General features: G+C 42.3%; 1 protein-coding gene across 1 annotated transcript; it reads right to left on the minus strand.

The window, feature by feature from the left end:
• Window positions 1–3095: 3095 nt before the first annotated feature.
• LOC119862453 (acyl-coenzyme A synthetase ACSM4, mitochondrial-like) lies at window positions 3096–24081 on the minus strand. Its single transcript, XM_038419184.2, has 14 exons — window positions 23591–24081; window positions 18103–18371; window positions 17475–17685; window positions 17023–17230; window positions 15858–16001; window positions 14956–15112; window positions 14221–14300; window positions 9753–9876; window positions 9148–9228; window positions 8970–9071; window positions 7992–8119; window positions 7297–7396; window positions 6139–6258; window positions 3096–4987 (listed from the first exon to the last, which is right to left on the minus strand). Exons 2-14 carry the CDS (start codon window positions 18301–18303, stop codon window positions 4901–4903), a joined length of 1743 nt encoding a protein of 580 aa, XP_038275112.1. The 5' UTR covers window positions 18304–18371; window positions 23591–24081; the 3' UTR covers window positions 3096–4900.
• Between the last annotated feature and the right edge of the window lie 146 nt (window positions 24082–24227).

Genomic DNA, 24227 nt, shown 5'->3' on the forward strand with positions numbered 1-24227 from the left:
CCAAGTCCCCCACCAGGTGCCCCCTCTCCCCCCCACCCCCGGCCAAGACCAGCCCAGCCTCTGCACCAGTCCCAGGTGGCTTAGCTCTGGGGAGGCAGGCAGGGCCCCACAGGTGGCGGGCAGCAGAGACTGCTCAGAGCCAGGTGGGGCAGAAGCCTGGGATGCAACCCCGACATCCTGCCTGTCCTGAAGCCACTCATACAGCAAGGCCTGGGTGCTGGACTGCCCCGAGCGAGGGGCCAGACCTGGCTATGTGGATGGGTTAGCTAGGTCCCTAATGAACCCCTTCCCAGTATGGGTACAGCACCACACCTGCACTAGTGCCATTGTAAACCCAGTACTGGCTATAGAGGTCTATAAGGACCATCTTCCTCCACCGAGCCTCCTCTCCATTTATACCAAGCCCTGCTAGCATTAATGCCTCACAAATATGGGGAGGGCAGAATGCAGTTTTTGTAAAAAGGTTAGTGCAGCTACATGTTTTCCTTAACATAATTGACATCTACAAGGTTACTAATTTTGTAACCCCTAATGTAATAATGGTCCATTATTTTAGAAAAACTCTCTCTCTGTGTCTCACACATAGGAGAACAGCAAATGAAACTACACGGGCTTCAGGTCAAACCTTATGTTCGCAGGAAACAAATATTTTTAAAGAAAAATTACATTTGATATAAACATTTCTATTTATTACCATAATTGATTTCCTGTTGCCAATGAGAATAATATCAAGATGGGGGGAAAGTGGAACTGAAGGACATTGTATGCAAAATGGTGCTTTTTGTTTTTTTTATGATAGGGTTACATTTAACAAGTTTCATCTTTATCTCTCAGAAAGAAAGTTGAGCTTGAGGACCATATTTTGCTTCCAAATACTTGTAGGTGCTACTGTGTATTTCAGGATTTATTCCAAATGGAGCAGACAGCAATCAGCGTCAATACTTTGAACTTGGGGAGAGGGAAAGAATTTACAGTTTGAATTAATGAGTCATCCATCTTGAACATTAGGCACAAGTTTGTTATGAACAATAACACAAAAGAGATGGTATAGTCTAATGCAGTATTTCACACAAGGGCAGTGAGCAAGGAGAATGATCCTGTGTTCTGATGTAGAATGAATGACATGCACAGGTCTCTTGACTTTTACCCACTTTTTCAGCTGAGTTGGCTGAAGGTACAAAGAGCAGGAGCTAAAGGGAAAATCATGTGGTGCATCTTCTGTGGCCAGTTTGACAAGGGGTAATAGTGGGGGGACGTTCCATAGTTCAAGCTTGCAGAAAATAAAAATATAGCTCTTTATATTTAACAGACTGGATTAGAGTCTGGAAAATCAGCAAACTGAATGAATCCTGGCTCCACTGAAGTTGACTGCAAAACTCCCATTGATGTCAGTGGGGCAGAATTTCACCCTAACTCTTTTTAAAGTTCCTGATATTAACCTTATTTAAGATCCCAAATCTGGATGCAGGTGCTGAATTTTGTACCAAATTTTGAAAATGTGGCTTGAGTTACTTTGCCATATAACAGCTGAATGGCAGAGCCGTGACTAGAACTCGAGTGTTCAGAATTCCTGCCCTTGATATTGGAGAGGGTAGTAGCCCATCTCAGCATGTGCTCTGACAGAACAAAAGGGAGGAGAACAGCCAGCTTGTGCCCCCAGAAGATCCACAGGATGTGGGGTGGTGGGGAGGGGGGAGAGCTGGTGCCCCCAGAAGACCCATGGGATGTGGGGGTGGGGGGAGGGAAGAGAAGCCATTGTGCAGTCAGCAGGCATGTTGACAGGGCTACTACCCTCTCCAATCCCAAGGTTTCCTGGGGGACCTAGGAATTAGGGGTTTCCACTTCCTAATGCAGTTAAGGGTTCCCTAGCTATTGTGCTATGTCTCATGGGGTGTTCCCCTGCAGTTTACTGCGGAGCCATTGCAGTAAGAAAGAGAGTGTTTCCTACTCCTATTGCTCTGTTTGCATGTGTGCACATGTGCACATATTATGGGGTACAAGAGGCTGGCTCCTAGGATATCCCTGGAATTGAGAGAGAGTGACCCTTTCTGACTGCAGTACCAAAGATAAAAGCTGAGGGGAAGACCGGTGGAGTTTGTTGTGGTAATGGGGACTGGAAGGAGAGCAGCCATTTTGAAGGGGGAGATGGGGAGATTGATTTTGGCAGCTAGATGCTGCAGGATGCTTCCCAGCACTGCTAGACAGACATCTGATAGTGCTGACTGAGTTAGTGCACTAAAAATAGCATTGGCCACAGTGGTACGGGCTATGGTTTGAGCTAGCCTCCCTCAAGTACAATCCTACCTGACCCCAAAGGTACATACTAGGGCAGCTAGACTGAGCTGCTGCCTATGCTGCCACTGCCACGCTGCTAATTTTAGCATTCTAGCTCCAGCAGAGCTAGAGCATGTCTTTGTCTACATGTTCTGGGAAGCACTCTCTCAGCTGCTAAGTAGATATAGCCTTAGTTAGAACTGCAACTATGACAGCCAGGCGGGAAAGTCAAATGGAGATGTGAGATTGCACAGAGGAGGAAAGGATGAGTATTGAGAGGTAGGTTTGGGAGTCATCAGCCATGAGTGCAGATGACGTCACCCAGAGATGAAGTGTCAGGGAAAAGGAGAAGAGAATTGAGAGGAGAGATTTGCAGGATGCCAAACAGAGGGAAGGAGATGGAACCACTGAAAATGCTGAAGGAGGCTTTCATCAGTAAGAAGAGAAAGGGAAGCTAGAATTGAGGAGGGAGTGAATTGAGGAGTGTGTTGAAAGTGGCAGACAGATCAAGGAGGAGTCCTTGGACTTGGCCAGGAGAAAGTAACCTCGGTTAAAGATGTTATGAGAATACGCAAGCCTCAGAAAGTAGATTCAAGGGGATTCAGCTGTGAGTAGAGAAGGGAGTTGGTAGCATTCAAGGCACCTGGAGAAAAAGGAAAAGGAAGAAGATTGGATAGTTGAGAAGAATGATTAGTTTGACTGAATGGCTGTAACATATGTATCTGAAATGCTATCAGAGCAAGCTAGCTAAACAGTATTTTAAAATCTTTGTGATATACTGATGTACAATTAAAAAATAAACCATAACCAAAACCAGGGTGCAAAGTAAATATTGTGTTTATTGAACTTCTTTTGCATTCATTGCAGCAGTCTTTAGCACAGAAATTATTTAATTGGCATAGACAAGTGTTTATTCCTAGTAAATAAATGTTGTTTTTCATTGCTCAAAATAGTCACATTCCAAATCTTGTTTTATAATTACAATAAAAACCCAGCTGCAGGGGGGGTGCAACGCACACTTCTAGGGATGCTGAGTGTAAAAGCTTTTCTCTCAGCCCCCAAGAAGGTGCTGCTCTCTAAAAATGTCTTGCTGTTTAGTGAATGGACCAGGACAGCTGATTGTCAAAGACATTTTGTGAGCTAGTGAAAGATCACATGCCAGAAAATTAAGCTTTCTTGAGTGGGCAAAGTGCAACACTTGGTGATGAAAAGTTAAGAATTGGTACATCCTCAGAACTCAGCAGTCTACAGCACATGCTACTGTAACAAACTGTGGCCATATGCCCAGACACAACATTATAGGAGCATGGGGCCAGCTGTTAACGGAGACATAATCCCACAGAGTAAGCCATGTATGCCATTCACAAAGTCTGTTCATTGACCCGTAATACAATCTAGATGACTATTACATTAAAGGAGCCCACTGGTGGGCTTGTCCTGCCACATGTGGGTAAAATGGCAGAGAACTTGGGTTTGTTCTACCTGACTGCGATTCACCTGTCCAACAGCAAACACTTCAGACCTCTTTCTCAGTGACTTGCAGAGGTGATGCAAGTATTTTCTCTACTCCTGGCCAAGATTAGAAGTGAGGCTGGGGAGCCAAATCTAGGCTGATTGCCTCTGTATTAGGTAGTGCTTGTTGATAAAGCATGGCCATGGTATCAGCTGGATCAGATGGACCACATTGTCAGCTATGCGTATATTAAAGCGTGGTGTCTGGAGGTGTTATCAGTAGAGAAGGCCTTTTCATTTTCACATGACTGGATGTATTGGTCTATAATTTGGATAAGGTAAATCATTTTAACTTCTAAAGCACATCTCTGTATTTTTCTGCAGCTTGCAACTGGGCAACAAGTACTAACAACACTGTCTCACTGATCTCAAATACTTTCTAGAACATAGATGCGACACAGCGAAATCCTGGATCTGAACATCATGGATTTTGGGAAAGTTCAGGTTTAGATCAGAACTCTGCTGCTGGCCCCTATAAATAAAATGCTTGAAACTGACACCACATTTGGGAAAGTTTGGTTTTGCAAACAGATCTGAACTTTGCAGCTTGGGTTCATCATAGGATTCAATTTTGCAGCATGGGTTCTTCTGTTCAATTTTCCAGGTAATCTAGGTGCTCATGATATTGGAAAAATCCAATAGAAAAAAGGCAATTATAACACAGAGAGTCTTGTGACACCCTAAGAACCTCTCAGTGACAACTAGAAAATGGTTCACTATTTTTGTAACAGCAGCTCAGAATCATAGAATCATAAGACTAGACGTCATCTAGTCCAGTCCCCTGCCCTCGTGGCAGCATTAAGTATTATCTAGACACCATCCCTGGTCAGGCTGGCTATCACAGGGGAACACTTGAAAGGGGGTTTGGGGACTTGGGTGCACCTATTGTTAATCTGCAAAGCAAAATGAGGGCTTGCATTGCCCGGAGGAGATTGTTTGGGTGACTAACAGACTGGTTAAGCACCAGCAAGTCTCTCTCTCTCTCTCGCTGGCAGTACGAGGGGGAGTGTTATGCGGGGAGAACAAGGTAACACAGTTCGGAGCACCCTGAGAACTGTTACAGCTTGCATAGCATCATCGGAGTGAAAGAGGCTATGTTAAACTCCTGACAATGTTACATTCGCCCCCATTCTTTGTTCCTTAACTCATTCCTCTTGATTTTCCCAGTAATTGTCTTCGGTAGCTGTTGGACAAATTCCATCTAATAAAAAGCACAAAACAACTTAGTATGCTTCCCAGTGATGTTTTGGGATTTTTTTTGCAATAGTGGCTCTGACCCCATGTGGAAGAATGGGAAGACTCACATGAGTAAGGGCTACTTGCCTGACAGTTTCCAGAATCAGGCACTAACTAAGCCTATGTCTACACTACAGCTTGTCAGCATAACTTATGTCATTCAGAGGTGTGAATAAACCACCTCCTGAGTGACATAAGTTACACCAACATAAGCACTCATGTGCACAGGGCTATGTTGGTGGGAGAGCTCCTCCCACTGACATAGCTTCTGCCATTCATGGAGGTGTTTTTATTATGCTGATGGGAGGGCTCTCTCCTGTCAGCATAGAGCGTCTTCACCTAATGCGCTGCAGAGGCGCAGCTGCCTGCATCAGTACAGCTGCGCCACTGCAGTCCTGTACATGTAGACATGCCCTAACTGATTGCACATACTGTTTCCCAAGATGCACTGGATTTCGTAAGAAACCGAAGATGGATACTTCTGCGGCTTTCTCTAATATAGAATCATAGAATATCAGAGTTGGAAGGGACCTCAGGAGATCATCTAGTCCAATCCCCTGCTCAAAGCAGGATGAATCTCCAATTTTTTTTGCTCCAGATCCCTAAATGGCCCCCTCAAGAATTGAACTCACAACCCTGGGTTTAGCAGGCCAATGCTCAAACCACTAAGCTATTCCTCCCCCTTTATATGTTTACTCCAAAGCCAAAGGGACAAATCATTCATCAGTTTTCAATCATGCAAATTTCCACTGACATCACTGGAGTGTTCCAGAGGAAGGAGTAGGTAAAAGCTAAGTAAGAAACTGGAAATTTTACCCCTGGTTTGGAACACGGGGAGTATCTAACTAGGACATTATACCTGGCCCAGGAATATTTTTAAAGGTACACGGGTACATTTATTAACAAACAATTTTATTAAAAACTTACAAAAGAGAAAAATAAATGAGATTTAGTAAAGTTTCCCTGAAGCAAAGAGTCTCCCTAAATCTTGATCTCTCTCTTTTAGATGAGTGAAGGAATCTTTGTAGTTCTAAGTAAACCCAGAATGGTTCATTCTGGAGAGATTTAAGAAGGAGACATGTCCCATGTTAAAAATCACCCCTTGTGGGTACTTGCCTTTCTGGGATATTTGTATGGAGCAGTAACTTTCTTGACATGCGCCTGCAACTCAAGCGTTAATTTTTCCAGGTCACGTGAGGAAAAGGCAGGTGACAAGACCACAAAAGCTTTCACCACCTACAGGGTAAAATCAATAGTACCAAACTGACACCAGCAATTTATAAATAGTGTTAGATTTAGTTCCCAGTTAGCAATATCACTTTCAGACCATGACATAGTTAAAAGATGTGTGAAGAAGCCAATCTGTCTCTAAAACTGAGCGCCAGATTGTGAGTAACCTGTGTGTAGGCAGGTAAGTCAGAAAAGGCGTGCAAGGACTGTCCTCTCTGCCCTTCACAGCAGTGCAAGGCTCACATGCAATTGCAATTCTCACAATGGTTGCTCCTGGCTCGTGCTTCCACAGACTCCAAAGCTGGCCATGCCGGGTAGGATGCATGGCCGTCGCCTCGCTTCCCTCATCACACATGCTAAGCAGCAGAGCTGGTCGGGCTTAGGAAGGAGCACATGGAAGGGGGATTGCAGTGACTGTGCTCTGTGGGAGCTTCAGGAAGTTTTGATTTCTCTGAAGCACTGAGCATACACTGGTCACATAGCTCACACTGAGGCCGTGCAGTTCCACTCCACAATAGCAGGACTGTGCTTTCAAGGCTCTCTTACACCTAGTCTGTGCACAGTTTTTGTCCTGGTATAATTATGCTGATGAGGGGTGTAATTTTTTTCCAATGTAACCACTAGTATGGATACAATTATACCAGTATAATGTTGCCCTGTCCCAGTAGAGCTTATTCCCTCTCCAGTATGGGAATAGCTGTACTGATATCAGCACATTTCTACCAGTAACTGCATCCAAACAAAGGGTGCTGTACTGCTCTAACTATACCGGTACTGTAAAAAGTGTTACAACTTGTGTGTGTTGACAAGCCCTTAATAGCAGTCTATTGGTGGGAAAGTGTCTGTCACCATAATTATCTCATGGGGAGAGACTGTTGAAATGAATAAATAGAGCAAAGGGATGTACATAGCTTTCTGTTTATCACCCTGGTAAAGGACTATTCACACTGACGTGATGCTGTGCAACAGCTGCACTTTGTACAGTGAATCACAAACTGTTTTGCATCTATGAAATATTTTCCTCATCACTCTCAACGTCATTACCTCGCCTCTGAGGGGATCTGGGCTGCTGACAGCAGCAGACTCTACTACAGCCGGATGCTCTATCAAGGCACTTTCTACTTCAAATGGTCCAATACGATACCTAGGAGAGGAAAACGAGGTATTTAATTATCCTGATCTGGTGTGAATATGTCTTTTAACCAGTACCGGGGTAAGAAAGAACTGATTATTGCCTAAGGCCCCTAACCAAAATCAGACCCATGTTGTGCTATGCATGCTGCAAAAACTCCTTGCCTCCAAGAGCTTACAATCTAAATAGACAAAAGGTGGCAGGAGAAACAGAGGCAGGAACTGACATGACCAAGGTTACACAGCAGGGCAGTGGAAGAGCCAAGGGTAGAATCCAGCTCTCTTGAGTCCTAGTCCAATGCACTAGTCACTGAACCATGATGCCAGAAGAAGACTATGTCTGATTCATTTGAATTCTTGTAAGCCCCCTTTCCTTCTTGCCAAGAAACTCATCACCAGTTCCTCTCTTATAAATGTTATGTTATATTATGATAGAACTATATAGAAAGCTTGCAAAACCAGTAAAACAAAAAGAACCCAAGTACTTGTGGCACCTTAGAGACTAACAAATTTGTTAGTCTCTAAGGTGCCACAAGTACTCCTGTTCTTTTTGCGGATACAGGCTAACACAGCTGCTACTCTGAAACCTGTCAGTAAAACAAACTAACCCTGAAGAATTGATGATATCATCAGATCTTCCAAGAAACCAGAAATACCCATCTTCATCCATAGTCCCTCTGTCTCCCGTGACAAAAAAATTCCCACGTTCTGATGCAGCGGTTTTCTCAGGGTTATCCTGATAACATTTCACAAATGACAATTCAAATCTTTAGTGTAGCTTAATCATAAATTCTGCTGTTTTACACACATAACTGTAAAGTGATCAGAACTGTATAGCATATTAAGGTATACCAATGAAAGACAAATAATAATCCTTTGTCTTTAAATAGCATCTTTGGTGACAGAATCTCAAAGAGTTCTACAAAGGAGGGTATTGTAAACTCCACCTCATTGACAGGGCAAGGTTCAGACAGAGGTTCAGAATTAGATATAGTCCATAATAAAGGAGGACACCCAGGGGGCATTATGCTTCAAAATTCCTCCTTGAATTCTCCAGGACACACAGGGAGGCATACTCTGCACACCCTTTATTTACATATTTTTATTTATCTGGGTCACACAGCAAGGTGGTGGCACAGTCAGGAAAGGAAATCCAGGTTTCTAGACGTCCTCATCACCTGCTCAAAAGTTTAGATTTATATCCACATGGAGATGCATTATAGATGTATAAATAATGCACACTACATATATAATACTCAGTGCAGTCAGGGTCATTGATTAGGATGAGCTAGATGGAACTTCAGCTTGACTTTCAGATCCCAGTTTTAAAAGCTGCTGAACCAAAACCCTGGATCCAAACACTTCCAAATGTTGAGATGATTGAAATCTGGATCTAGATTCTTTTAACCTGGTCCCATCTCTACTTTGAAGAGAGTTCCTTCAGATTCTCCTTAGTTGGAAGGACTATTAGTACAGTCCATGACCTTGAGATTGATGAGTAGGCATAAAATCTGATGAAAATCTGGGTCTTTGTATCTAATATGGAATTATAGGGATTTCCTATGGGGATAAAACAAGTCCCTTACTATGTATTTAGAGAAAAGACCAAGTGGCCTTTTAGGTTTGATTCTGATGGCAATTTCCCCTTCTTGTCCAGGAGGCAGAACATTAGCATTCTCATCTATGATCTAGAAGAAGAAAAACATACTTCAGTAAAAGCAAATAACTTAAACTGATATAAGACAGGATGTTGTATTAACAAACCTGAACATCATAAAGGGGAACTGCCTTTCCCATTGATCCGGGTTTAATCTTCATCCCTTTGAAAACAGAACAAACTACTGCCTGTAAAAAGAGAGAGTTATTTCTGCAGAAATATTACATATATTCTGTCAGATTCTACATTCATTAATTTTCCACTTCAATTCCAAACTGCTATGAATTAAGGGTTACAAAATCCCTGTGGTCTAAGCAAGTATTTTAAAGATTGGGACGGTGGAGTAACTTGCATGAGGTCACACAGCAAGTCTGTGAAATAACCTGTAAAAGAGTCCAGGTATCTTGACCCCCCAATCATATATCTTAGCAACATCCTCCTCCTTCTTCCCTAACACTTCTCTCAGGATTTTCTCAGAAATCTTCATGGAAAAATGACAGCATAAAAAACTCCGCCTTTTCCCTGAGCTCTACAAGAAAGCCATATTTTCAAATCAACATAAATTTATAAGTTACTGTATTTTAATGGACTCTTCCTTGACATTTCAAATAAGTAACAAATTGTTTCCTTTTGGCTTTTTTAACCATAAAACTCAACAAAGCAAAAGAAATTAAAACTAATGAATTATTATTATTAACCCATTTGAACGTACTGTTTCTGTTTGTCCATATATTTCACAGATAGTCAGGCCAGTCTTCCTTTTCCACTGCTCCATCACTTCTGGGTTGAGTGGCTCCCCTCCACTCACACAGTGCTGCAGATTCGTGAACTTGTAACTTAATAAGGATTTAAAAAATCATGAGAGTCACTGAAAGGCCATTGAAGGCAAGGGGGCCTGTCGCTGGATTCCAGTGGCTATTGGTGATAAGCACAGCAGCTAAAGGGCTTGCAAATGTCAACAAACAATAATGGAAAGCTCTTAGTTGAAAGAGTTATCTTCACTCGAGTACAGAAATCAGAGGAAGAGATTTCAACTACTTTAGCTCCTGGTTCTGCAAGGACATATGCATGTGCTAAGCTTTGTACAGTAGTCCCACTGAAATCAATGGGATTTAAGCACATGCTTAAAATGAAGTAAGGGCTTTGGGCTGAAGTGCCGAATTTGCACTGTGCCAGGGGTGGGGGAGGGGGCTTGAACTCTCCTCTGCCCCAGGCCCCACCCCCACTCCACCCCTTCCCCAAGGCCCCACCCCTGCCCTGTCTTTTCCCACCCCTCCTCTGTCCCCAACCCATCTCTTCCTGCTCCTGCTCCACCCTCACTCCACCCCAGCACTGCCTCTTCCAGCCCCATTCTGCTCCCACCCCCGAGCGCACCCTGCCCTCACTCCTCCCCCTTCCCTCCAGCGCCTCCTGCACACCATGGACCAGTGGATCTGCAGCAGGCGGGAGGCACTGGGGGGAGGCGGTGATCGGGGGGGGAGGGCTGCTGGCAGGTGCTAAGCACCCACCATTTTTCCCCCGTGGGTGCTCCACTTCTGGAGCACCCCCAGAATTAGTACCTATGGCTTTGTGGACTAGAGATGGGATGATTTGCACACTTACAATTAACGATGCAGGCCCAGATCCTCAAAGATATTAAGGTGCCTAAATCTTGACTCTCTCAATGGGACTTAGGCCTGGTCAACACTACAGACCTAGACTGGTATAATTACATTACTCAGGGGTGTGAAAAATCAACATCCCTGAGCAACATAGTTATCCCAACCTCACCCCCTGTATAGCCAGCGCTATGTCAATGGGAAAGCTTCTCCTCAGCGCCTCTTGGAGAGAAGTTCTCCTGTCGGCATAGTAGTATCTTCACTAAAGCACCACAGCGGCATAGCGAGCACTAATACAGCTGCTTAGGTGTGCACCTAAATGCCTTTGAGGGTCTGGACCACAGTGCTTTGTCCAACTGGGGCCCTGGCCCATTGAGCCTCAGCAACAGCCACATTCAGAAGAGAAGTAAACTACACGTAGGTCAGTCAGTGCGAGTGTCAGCTGGTGTAATTTGCAAGGCAAGGGAGTGGAAGGAATGGGCTGTGGGCCAGATTTTTAAAGGCACTTCAGCAACTAAAGAGGCAGATAGGTGCCCAAGTCCACCAGTTAGACACCACTGTAGTTTTAAAACCACTGCTCAGCACCTATAGTGCTGCCGGGTCCAGTCACCTAGCCTAGGGTATAATCTGTAGAACATATATTTTAGATGTTGGGACATGTGAAAAGATGCCTGCTTGTCTGGCAAGGAAAGAGAACTTCCAGGGAAAAAGCTGAGCCAACAATCTGATCAGGTAAACAACTGGATCAGCAAATTCATCTTAGTGCTAGGCAGAAAAAGCGATTGTACAATATATAATAACTAACTTTGTAACAATGTAGTTAAGGCAAGGACCTGAATGTGTGCGCGTTTGCATTTAATCTTGTGCTGTGCCCTATTTCGGTGGACGGATCACTCACTGAAGCAGCAAATAAACGACATACTTCTTCAGCTCAACAATCTGTCTGTAAAGCTGTGTGTTCTGGGTAGTGGGGAAAAGAAGCAGTCAATACCTAGGTTTCAGAGTAGCAGCCATGTTAGTCTGTATCGCAAAAAGAAAAGGAGTACTTGTGGAACCTTAGAGACTAACAAATTTATTTGACCAAAAGCTTTCGTGAGCTACAGCTCACTTCATTGGATGCATTCTTGGATCAAACTTAACCTGGCACCTACCTCTGACCATGTCTGACAGATAGACAAGGAGGTCTGAAGCGGACACACGAGTATGTACGGGCAAGAATGGACTTACCAGCCTAGTAGTATGAGATGAAAGGACGGAAGACAGAGGATTGGTTACTGGGGAAAGGGCTGACATGCATAGATACCTGGGGGATTAGGAAAATTACGTGAGATGTAACAACACTCTGTGGGTTATGGAATCTTGTGGAAAGGTAGGAGGTTGAGTGGTTGGCTGTGGAGGGATGCACAACTTTGTGGCTGGTGTTGTATGAATAATTTCAGTGGTAGCCCATGGGGAATAGTGGGGATATGGGCAAAAGTTAGGTTTGTGTCCACGCATGGATGGATGGTGCCCTTCTGGGAAGAACACAGAATGACTCGCACTGGGTCGCCATTAACATGACAGCCTCTGCTATTGTACTCAGAGCTGCCGTCTGGCTGTCCTGCCTTTCATGCATGGCAGAAATGGACTCTTTTACCCCAGTTACTAAACATGCAGCTGTAGGTTTTATCCTGATATCCCAGCATATCCTTGAGCCCTTGTGCATGCTTCTATCCTCACCCTAAAGTTTCCCAAACCACTGCATCATTCTGGTTAACCAGGACTTCCATGAATTCTTTTGCTCTGGATGGAGGGGGTCAAGTACACCTTTCTGATGCCGTGATGCAGGAACCACTGGCTCACCAGATCTCTCTAGCATATGCTGTGGGACAGGCAAGCTTTTGAGTCTATTAACATGTCTCTCAGGGACTGGCAGATTTTCTGTGGGTGGAATGACAAGATTATTGTCTTGGTTCCGATCTGTGGCCACAGGAGTTACAGGACTATGGTGGCTGCTCTCAGAGCATTGCCCCGACTGTTGAGTTGGTGCTTAGGCCAGATCACGTCATGCTCATGATGCTTGTGCTGGAGTCAAAGGGGCTGGTGGTGACAGGTCACATGGTGCTAGTGGCTTGTGCTGTGGCATTTTTTTTTGGAAGGGTACCCCTGGAATGGTGGTCTTTGCAGGGATCTGGCCTCACTGTCTGTGGCCCTTCAGTGGTGGTGGCTGGTCAGAGCTGCTGCCTTCTGAGGCAGGGGTCCCTAATATTTCAGTCTCCTCCCCATCCTCGTCTTCTCACTTGTTGGAATGGGAGCATGGGGGGTTCTGCCCAGGACTTGGTGGTGCTGTGGAGATGGATTAATATGTCTGTGCTCCATATCATAGCATGGTGGGAGATTTGACTCACCATTCTCTCCATCTGTTGCCTTGTCCTCTGGTCTGGAACCAGTGGAGCAGAGTGCATCCTATTCAGCAGCCTATGGTCTTGTAAGCGCTGAGGGAGAGGAGTACAACTTTTTGCTCTTATCCAGCATTGCACTAGATAGGGAAATGCCCTTGTAAAATGTAATGGCTGCAAGAGTCAAAGGTGGCGACTGATTGGTGTACAGTGATTATTTTAGACAAAGGGACTGTCCAGTCTCTCGTCACTTTCAAGGTCACCTTGCATGCTTAAAATGCCTAGTGAGGTAGGGCATCATCCCATTATCCTGGCTTTCTAAACATCCCATGTATAGGTGCTTACATTCCCCTCATGCAGTGAACAGGGAGATGGGCAAATACTTGCCACCCACCCCAGTTCTGAAAATTCTGAGAGGTGGCAGGAGGGAGTTCGGAGATGCGGTGGTGAGTGGGATAGCTCCTAAGTACCTTTACAAATCTGGCCCTGTAGAGGAAAGGCAAGGCAGTGGGGTATAAGAAAGTGTAAGATAAAATTGGTGTGGGAGGTAGGGCTCCTGTTAAATCAGCTCACATTCATACTCAGGTACAGTCACATGAATGGACCATTGTGAAAAACACATCGCTAAGGTATGAAAAACAAAATCCTTTGTTAACTGAAATTTATGGTAGAGAATTTTGCTAGTACTCAGCAGTTCACTACAAAAAGACTACTCGTGAGTCCTGCCACCTCATGATTAAATAAAGTCATGTGCAGAAGGACCATCTTTGGAGGGTTGTATTCCTAGCACTGAAGTCATGGCAGTAACTAGTATTTCTGACCCTGCTGCTTGACACACCAGCTCAGTCTACTTAAGTTTTCAGAAGGTCAACCATCACCATGGAATCTGAGCACCTCTAAATGGGTTCATGAGAGTATTGTTTCTGGGTTTGAGCCATTTGGCTTCACCCTCTTTGAGCTTTGCTAAGAATGTAAGCTTTGAGTGACCCCCACATTTTGGAGAGAAACAGTTGAAAATCCTGTGTTTCCTTCATCTTTCATAATGAAACTATGTAAAACCCATGCATTTCTCATAACTATCTTTTCAGAAGATGCTGGTTATACTGATGAAACTCAATATATTGTGCCAAGCACCTAGATCTGTGATTTCATTAAAATTTATTCAGGTGAGTATTGTTAGTAAGTCATCTCTCTCCTGAGGTACCTGGTAAGATCATGCTGTACCAGCATGCGGAACGAAGTCGGAGCACCAAAGATAGTGGTGATGGGAAATCTGGAGAGAGTCTAGTGAAATAAAACAACAACATGAACAAAGTTTATCTGTGAACTGCAGCAAAGATTACATTAGCTAGGGGAGTACGGGAGAGTGTGTGGGGGAGACAGTTCCCCCTTCTCTGCTAAAAACAGAGGGGAAGTCCACTCCTGCAGTCTCATCCTTCTGCTTAGCCAGTGTAGAGTGAGCTCCTTTTCCAGTTTCAATCTACTGTAGTCACTGATATTATCAAATACTATCTCTACATCAACTGTACCACCATTCTGGCTCTCTTTTGGGTTTCCCCCTTTAAATGCCACTAGTTACTAAAGCTTTTGAGTTTTACTTTACATTCATGTTCTGGAATGCTATGAATAAAGAGTAAATAATGACCTCAGGATTATAAGTCTAATTTTTTTAACTAATCATTATTTTGTCAAAAATACTGATTTGTCTAAACTGAACCTGTGTCGCGTTCAATGAATTTCCTGACTTAAAAAAGAAGTTGAGAAAAGGTCAACATTTAAACAAAACATTTTGATTGACCTGAAGTGAAAAAAAATATTCAACAAATATAACCAATTGCATAACCTAATCGGAGCTGCTCAGTTAATTCAAGATCTGTTTTGAGGTCTACCTTGTGCATGGGGAAACTTCAAGAAATCTACAGGATGACTTTTTTCTTACATTTAGGATAGTTGTTGATTCAACCTGTGGAAAGCTGTGGACAAAGACACATGATCCGAAAACCCATGGATCAAGAACAGACCCTAGCGAAGCCATTATCCAGCCTGTATCTGATAAGCACCACATTATGTCTTCAGGAGTCAAATCCAGCCAGTATCTGTTAGGAAGAGAAAAGAGTGGTTACGGAAAAGTTTTTTGTTTTTTTAAAATATACAATGGAACTAAAAATCAAGAACTTTAACTAGGTGTATACATACTAAGCATTAACAAGGGTATTGCCTCATAATGAGCTTGTGGGCCCCATTCTCTTTGCAGGAATAACCCACATGGGAGAGCGGGGGAGGTGGAGACTCTGAATTTAATCAGGGTGAATTTCCTTTGTGTTCTTCCATTGTTGCATGGGGGGCAGAAGCAGGGGAAGCGGGATGGTAGAGAAAGAAGCTGAGGATTCTGTGGAGGAGGCTGGGGATTCCACTCTTTAAATTCATGGATCTCAGTGGTTGTGCTGGGGGAAAAGATTATCCGTGTCATGGAGTTTGTTTGCCTTTGCACAGCTGTCCAATCCCAAGATGCTCTGCAGCCCCAAGCACATGGTATCTATAGGAGCTGTGCTTCTAGAGTTATCTCCAGTTGTAGGTTGTCATCTGAATCCCTCTCAAGAAATGCTGGGAGTCAAAATGGAAAGATGAGATCTGATCCCACTTCCCCTGTAGACAGGAGGAGTTTTTCCAGTGACATCAATAGGGAGCAGGATTGAAGCCACACATTGCATATTTCTTACCCAATGCTTCTTAATCAGACCTTTGGTATATCTCAGTTAGCTTGGTCAACCAGACTCATGCTTTCCACTACACACTCAGTTTGGCCCCATGTTATAAAACTACCAGAGCCACAGACCTTACCTTTCACTTATGACAGGTCTGAAACCAAGACTGCCCTGGGAGTGTTCAGCCATCTTTGGAGAACCTGTGGTTCCACTGGTAAAGTAGATAACCATTGGGTCTTGAATCTTTGTTTTAACGCAGATGTGATCAGCAGATTGCGTTCTTTAAAATATAGAATATAATGGTGGCTAAAGTGGATACAGATGCAATCTACTGAGATTTTGACATGCAAATGTGGATTAGGTGTTGCAACTGCCCTCTTTCCCATCCCAGATGAAGCTCCCCCTGTGTCCTTTGGATATTACTTCCTCCTGGATGAGAGCACTGACTTTATTTCAGATAGCCTGCCTTACTCTAGTCTCATTTCTCATCCAGCATTAAATCCTATCCAGCTAATATAATTAAACAATGAGACATCAGCATGGTAGAGTTCTCTTAAAGGAGAAAGAGAAGGAAGACACCAGGGAAGCTTCATGTAGGAAGCAAAAATTGATATATTGGTGGGACAATCAAGAAGGAAGATGTGGATACTATCATCACTTGCACTTCAGTGAATCTCAGAACGCTAAGAAGGAGGTGAGAAATTGGGGTTTAAATCAGGTAGTTACCAATGGGAGAAAAACACATTCAGAATAAAAAGTTTAAAATGTGATCTAAACTGAATTCAAACATGTCGAGATTTAAAAAAATGGATGAACTTTAAAGAAAATATTACTCTGTATGTACTTTCTGGGTCCACATAGGAGCAGAAATTCCAAACAATGATTAGAAATGTTACTCTTGTGATCTAGCTGACCAGTCTAGATTTGGAAGCACAGAAATACTGCAAGAAATTCTGCAGTGAGACTTCCAGTCTAGTTTTCAAAAGGAAGAGATTTGGAGATGTCTACATGAGCACCAAGGGCCAATTATTCCACAGACACATTTGACCAAATTAGACAAAACCAACTTAGGTCTAGTTCCTGCCCTTATTTCATATACAGAACACCCATTAAGTAAGGATAGGATTGGACCCACCTGGAAAGAGACTGCTGTTAGAAAACCAACTCTGATTTGGAAACATCAGCAAGGCAGTTGCAAAAAACTCCATTAATTGCCTGCCTCTGTGTCTAATGGATACATGGACTTTTGAGAAAGCCTCATTTTCTATCCTATTATTGTAGCTCTGCTAATGCCTACTTACTTGTATAGTTCATTAAAGTTCAGCCACCCATCTCTTCTGCCTTCGGATACAATTAACTTGGTTTTCAGAAACTGGCAATCAGATGCAACTGCATCCACTGCAGATGCCACCAAATCATTGGTAATGATACACTTGGCCTTAGAAGCCTGGAGTCTATATAAAATGTCTTTAGCTGTTAATTGGGATGTCCCTAGAATAAGGACGATTCCTGGAAAAGCAATAAGGTTATATTTTAAGAGGACATTTTTAATTTGATCATTTTCTGTGTGGGAACATACCCAAAAATATTCCTCAGTTTATACCAAAAATGAATTTGGATCAATATTTGATAGGCAAAAACTGTATAGTAGTTCATTCATGTATATAGTTTTCTTCTTTATGAAAAAGAACTAATAAACTCCTGTTCTTAAAATATTTCAGCTATCTATCAAGTTCAGCAATCTGAAACTGACCTGTTCTCATACAAGCCACATTCACCAGCCACCATTCCGGTAACCGGGGTAGAATCAGCATAACTCTGTCTCCCTTCTGCAGACCACATATATCAGAGAGGACACTGGCCACTTTTCTGGAGTGGAATCCCAGCTCCTCAAAGCTCCACCTCACTTCATTTCCTCTTCCATTTACCCACCAGAAGGCTGGCTTTGATGATCTCTTTCCATCCTACAAAACAGCACAAGGGGTTAAAAGAAAAAGGATCATTCAAGATGGTCTGTGCAGTATTAGAATGTATTCTGGAGCAAGAGAGAGCTGTGCCTTGGTTGGGGAAAGAGTTCCCCCTCAGTGAAGTGAGGTCACTTTGTATGGCACCTTTGACCTTATTATTTTACTTTATGTAAATAAAGGGTTTAACCTTCCTGCTGTACCAATGCAAGGAGTCCCAATAGGAGTTTGATGGGAGAAAAGTGAACAAGATTTAGCACAGGGAACCAAACCCTTCTAATGATAAAGTACAAGAAGCATGATAATTTCAAATGCAAATTATCTTCAGAAACTGATTTTGCCTTTTAAATAAATGACAAAAATAGTTATTCAAAAAAGTTATAAAATCTCTAATCTGCCCAATGACAGAGATATTACCTTTTCCATCTGAGACCATTTGTCCAGCACATCACTTGCAAAGTTAAAGTATTCAGGCACTTGCTGTTCACCCTGCCCGATAGACTCATCATGTGAAAATAGCTCTGGGGCAAGAAGCCTGGGCTGTTTATGGAAAAGCCTGCAACTTGATTTGGGAATCCACAAAGATTTGAGAATCTGTAATTTAAGCAAAGTCTTCATGGTAGCAGAGGATTTATCAGGTTGCTTTAAACCATGTAAGAAAATAAATAAAATAGTTGTCGTGGATCCTGAAATAAAATAAAAGACAAAAACAACAGTTATCATCATCGTGAAGTTGCCTGACAAACAAGCGAAGATAGAGGGTCTAATTCTGGTTTGGTGAATTAATCTTTATAAATCACCTATAAGCAGCTTGGTCAATCTGTGGTTTTTACTAGAATGTCAGTAAAATGGATCACACTATTTGGAAAAAACATCCATTTATTTGGCTTATTTATATCTTGCACCACCAAATCCTTAAGAAGTTAGCTGTCTGCAGCATTAATCTTGGATCTCATTTGCAGCTTTATGGCTGACTAGTGTTCTGCTCCTTAGAGGTGCTAATCACTCACAATTCTTATTGAAGTCAGTGTCATTTAACACACACTGATGTCCGTATCCAAGAATGGTGACACTGTATTCTCCATCTGCTAAAACTACCTTGATTTCCCTCACTTTGGTGGGTGTAGCATGTACTTAGCTGATGTTTTCCGAGAGGTTTCCACAACAATCCTCACATACTTTTCCTGATCAACGTGCTAGAAGACTACCTCATTCATCACATAGATCCCAATCCAGCAAAGCACATAAGCATGTACATAACATTAAGCGTGCGTATTACTGTTGACTTCAATGGGACTACTCAGGTTCTTAAAGTAAACACATGCTTAAACACTTTGCTAGATTAGGGCCACATTCCCCAGTTTGGTTCTTTGCTACAAGATAGGTCTATGTTTGTCTTATATTGTACTACATCCCCCATCTGAACTCACAATAATGATCCCAAACGCTTCGGAATTCATTTACACTCTTCTTTGATATATGTGCCATCTCTTTTTCTTGCTCTTTAGTATTATCACAAACATGGAGATCTCAGCCTCAGTGCTTTTGCCAAATTGTATTCACATAGTGAACATTCAGGGTACATTTACATGCTCCCAGCTCGGGTAGATGGACACATACCAGATCTGCTCAAGTTAGCACACTAAAAATAGCAGTGTAGATTGGGGGAGTACAGGCACCAGCTTGGGCTAGCCACCTGAGTACAAACCCATCCACACACTCTGAGTACATACTTGGGAAGCTAGCAAGAGCTATCACCTGTGCTATCACCGGCTACACTGCTCCTACCTGCAGTGTAGATATACTCTTAGTGCTGTGAGTGTACCTGGAGCATTATGTGTCATGGAATAAAACACAGTCCCAGCCCTGCAGAGCTTGCAGTCAGAACATTTACCAGTGGCAACCTCATGGCCTTTCAAGGTATGAAAATTGTTTTGTGTTTCCCCACCCCTCCCATTCATTAACCCTTTTCAAGTTTCTGGAAGATATGCTTTAATCAAACGTAAGTTATTAGCCTCAGTACAAAAGTAACTGGGTGAAATCCTATGGCCTGTGTTACTCAGAAGATCAGACAAAATGAGCTAATGGTCCCTTATGGCCGTAAAAATCTATTAATTAAATAGAAAAAAAATCATTTATAGCTATGCTCTGGATCAAGTTAATTCCATGTGTAACTATATGAAGTCACATTGAGTGAGTTTTGCCCTTTGTCCTGGTTTTCTATTCAGCACCATTCTTACTCCATCTCCTGTCTCTAACGTTAGCTTAACTCTTTCTCTAATCTGATGTGGAACTTTCTCAAAAGTTCATAGACTATCCTAGTACTATTTATCCTCAGAATATCTCCTACCATAGCAGTAGTATCGTCAAAGCACATCAGCAAGTTAGGTGAGTTTGGCCCCCTTCCTGCATGACTCCATGTCAGCTACTGTTCAGCAAAACCAGGTCTTCTCCAACCACATCACTCAAGATACTTTCCAGGGATTCCCTCCATTAATGCAGTTTAATTCACTGCTTTGTAGCTTCTAGTTTGTCCCTTGAGTCCTTCAACACTTTATTTCCAACCTTGCAGTCTTTAGGAATCTCACCCTAATGAAACTGTTAGTGAGAGTTCACTGATTTCCTTCATCAAGTCTTTTAAAACGCATGGATGTGTTTCCTAGACTTTATGCTTTGTCTCCTTCTCACAGCATCTATTCTTTTTAGAACCAGTTTTGCTTCCTGCACACTATTTGCTGTAGCTCCCCCTGAAAAATCGATCTCGGGCTTGTTCAGACCTTTATTCCCAAAGGCAAAATAACTATTTACCAGCTGGACTCTTTCCTTGTTCCTCAGCAGGAGCTGTCTCACCAATATTTAACCTGGTGTATCAGGAGAAGGTACCCAATGAATCTCTAACACACTTATCTTTCCAGTGATGTGTGACTGCATTGAAGTAAATTTTGTGGGCCTGACACTGGATTGACATTCATCCTGTGAGATTTAATGACCCCTGTGGAGGCAGTGAAGCCTAGTAAGAGGTATTTGTATCATTCACAATAAAAAAAATGCTAGTTATTGGGCATTCTTCATGGAGGGGATCATTTTTTACTTTGTATTTGCACAAAATCTAGCACAGTGGGGCTCCAGTCCTGACTGTATTACAGTAACGCTGGGAGGCCCCAGATGAATACAATAATCATCATCATCATCAGGAAGCATTAGTGCAGGAAATATCCAGAAAAAAATATAGATATATTTTCCTTGTGTGATGGTTAATTGGCCTAGAGATATTTTTGCTGTGTTTATTACTGACACTTTTTGCTTTATGAATAATGCTTAGCATTAGGATTACTAAATTTTAGATCTGTTGGTACACTGAAAGTTGTATTTTTACCTTACTCTTCTCAAGTTTGAAACATCCCTGAGACTACAGACAGCTATAGTAGATTCTGCATTACATCTAGATAAAGTTACCTTACTAGTAAGTTTTATGCTGTTCTCATATCTTGATGGCATATAAAGTTAAATAAAAACCCAAAGCAAAATTTGTTACCATGTTACAAATATTTCACTGCTTAAGTTAAATCGTTCACTGATTACTATTTAAGAGTATTAAGTTAGACCTTATTTTTTGTTAAACTAACTTAAAATTAACAGAGTCAGTCATATTGTTTACTGAGTCTAATTCCTGCTAATTAAAAGTGTGACATGATCAAACTGGTTTATATACCTGACCCAGTGACCGGATAATGATGCTATTAGTGTCATAGAATCATAGAATATCAGGGTTGGAAGGGACCTCAGGAGGTCATCTAGTCCAAGCCCCTGCTCAAAGCAGGACCAATCCCCAACTAAATCATCCCAGCCAGGGCTTTGTCAAGCCTGACCTTGAAAACCTCTAAGGAAGGAGATTCTACCACCTCCCTAGGTAACCCATTCCAGTGCTTCACCACCCTCCAAGTGAAAAAGTTTTTCCTAACATCCAACCTAAACCTCCCCCACTGCAACTTGAGACCATTACTCCTTGTTCTGTCATCTGCTACCACTGAGAACAGTCTAAATCCATCCTCTTTGGAACCCCCTTCAGGTAGTTGAAAGCAGCTATCAAATCCCCCCTCATTCTTCTCTTCTGCAGACTAAACAATACCAGTTCCCTCAGCCTCTCCTCATAAGTCATGTGGCTCCAGCCCCCTAATCATTTTTGTTGCCCTCTGCTGGACTCTTTCCAATTTTTCCACATCCTTCTTGTACTGTGGGGCCCAAAACTGGACACAGTACTCCAGATGAGGCCTCACCAATGTCCAATAGAGGGGAATGATCACGTCCCTCAATCTGCTTGCAATGCCCCTACTTATACAGCCAAAAATGCCGTTAGCCTTCTTGGCAACAAGGGCACACTGTTGACTCATATCCAGCTTCTCATCCACTGTAACCCCTAGGTCCTTTTCTGCAAAACTGCTACCTAGCCATTCGGTCCCTAGTCTGTAGCAGTGCATGGGATTCTTCCATCCTAAGTGCAGGACTCTGCACTTGTCCTTGTTGAACCTCATCAGATGTCTTTTGGCCCAATCTTCTAATTTGTCTAGGTCCCTCTCGATCCTATCTCTACCCTCCGGCGTATCTACCACTCCTCCCGATGCATCCGATGAAGTGAGCTGTAGCTCACGAAAGCTTATGCTCAAATAAATTTGTTAGTCTCTAAGGTGCCACAAGTACTCCTTTTCTTTTTGTGTTTAAAATGATATTGCTGAAGAGACCCTGAGGCCCTGATCCTGTAGTCTTTACTTGGGCAATACTCCCACTGAGACCAGTGAGCAAGAACAGTAGTACTGAGCTCTAAAAATTGTTTTGATTTGTTTCCCTTTTTTTATAATGAAATAGGACTAAATCATACCTCATTTGTGAGAACAGTCCCATTGAAATCAATGGAACTACACTCAGAAAGAAGCAGGATTTGTTTCTCTGAGAAAGAGGATCAGGCCCTTCAGCAACCATTGATAAGGACAGTCTTGCTCAGAAATGATTGAACCACCAAATATCAATTCAGATTGCAGCAGGGCCTGCTTTGTAGGGAACAGGAGAATGCAGAGAGATCAGAAATCGCTACAGTCTACTCCAGCATTCGGATGTATATGTTATAAGATGAAGGATTTAAATTGAACCCAACATTTGCAATTGTAAGTATCCCTTATCCACAGATCTGGTTGAAATTTTTCAGACTAAGTTTTTCTGATGAAAAGTGGACTCACTCCCTTCTCCCCAACCTCCCCCCAAAAATTTCTACCCAAAATGGAATTATTGAAATTTTCTATTTAAGAAAAATTAATTTACTGAAGACCCAGTTTGCAGTAAAAAATTGACGGTTTTGAGTAAATGAAAAATTTCTTCAACAGTTTCAGTGATGATTCCAATCAAAAATACCATGGAAAATTTCACAAAAGATGAAAAATGGGTTCATTTTTACCCCTAAAAAACAGAACCAATTTCAAAATGTTGAATGTTTTCCCAGTTATTTTTCTGTTTTTTGACTGGTTCTCACTCCATATATTGATTTTTAAATTTTCTTCAACAGTGTGTTGTAATGGTGAAAACTACACACAAACTACTAAAGAGAACAGAAGATCCTAAGAAGCACTTGCCTTATTCTTTTAAAATAATATGTTAAAATGTTAGGGGAAAACTTTTCCAAATTGGGATTTCCCAGGTAAGCAAAAATCTCAGACATTTTCTCCATAAGAGAAATTACAGCAGATTCTGACACTTTCTCCAGTTCAGTTACAGCAGAAAATTAATTCAAGAAATTAAATATGAGAAAAAGAAAAATCTCACCCAATAGTGTTAGGACCTTTGGAGTATTGTATGAATCAGTTCATTTTTTTCTAATGAAGTTGAGGACACAGACAAATCAACACAGTCTACTGACCTGTTCGCTGTGGTAAAGTGACAGGCTGGACACGGGAACACTCAGAAAGCTGCAAGAGGGAAACCTTCTTCACTGGTTCTTTCAGCCGTCTGGGTATGTGTTCCCCCCAGAAGTGGCACTGTACATATTAGCTTTTATTTGGATACACGTACCCTGGACACAAACCCTCTTAATCAACAGTGGTTAATCAGAGGCCATCTTTATTTTTACAGTTCTTTTTTTACTGAAGAGATGCAAACAGTGCATAATGTATAACAGAGAAGGCAATTTGATATTTATCTCCTGTGCAGCAATAGTTATCTTGTAATCATTTACATTGCTGTAAAGTAGGTCTGATTTGTCCCTTAACCCAGAGCACTTTGTCTCTTCCCTTCTTTCCCCATTTTAAAGAGTTAATTATCTAATGAGCTCAACAAGACAAATAAAAATAGCAGCGATAGAAAGCTTCCAAAATCTAATTCTTTCAGATGATAATACACCCACAAGTAGTGCTAGTCGTGAATTTTTGGACTAAACATTTTTCCATTGGAAAATGCTGATTCGCCAAAACCAAAACTGTTAGCATCAGTTCTGACAAATTTCTTGTTTAGGAAAAAAAATATTGGGGGAAAAAAAGGTTTTGAAATGGTCAAAATGG

Source organism: Dermochelys coriacea, chromosome 10 (genome assembly GCF_009764565.3).
Source record: "Dermochelys coriacea isolate rDerCor1 chromosome 10, rDerCor1.pri.v4, whole genome shotgun sequence".
Classification (NCBI taxonomy): Eukaryota; Metazoa; Chordata; order Testudines; family Dermochelyidae; genus Dermochelys; species Dermochelys coriacea.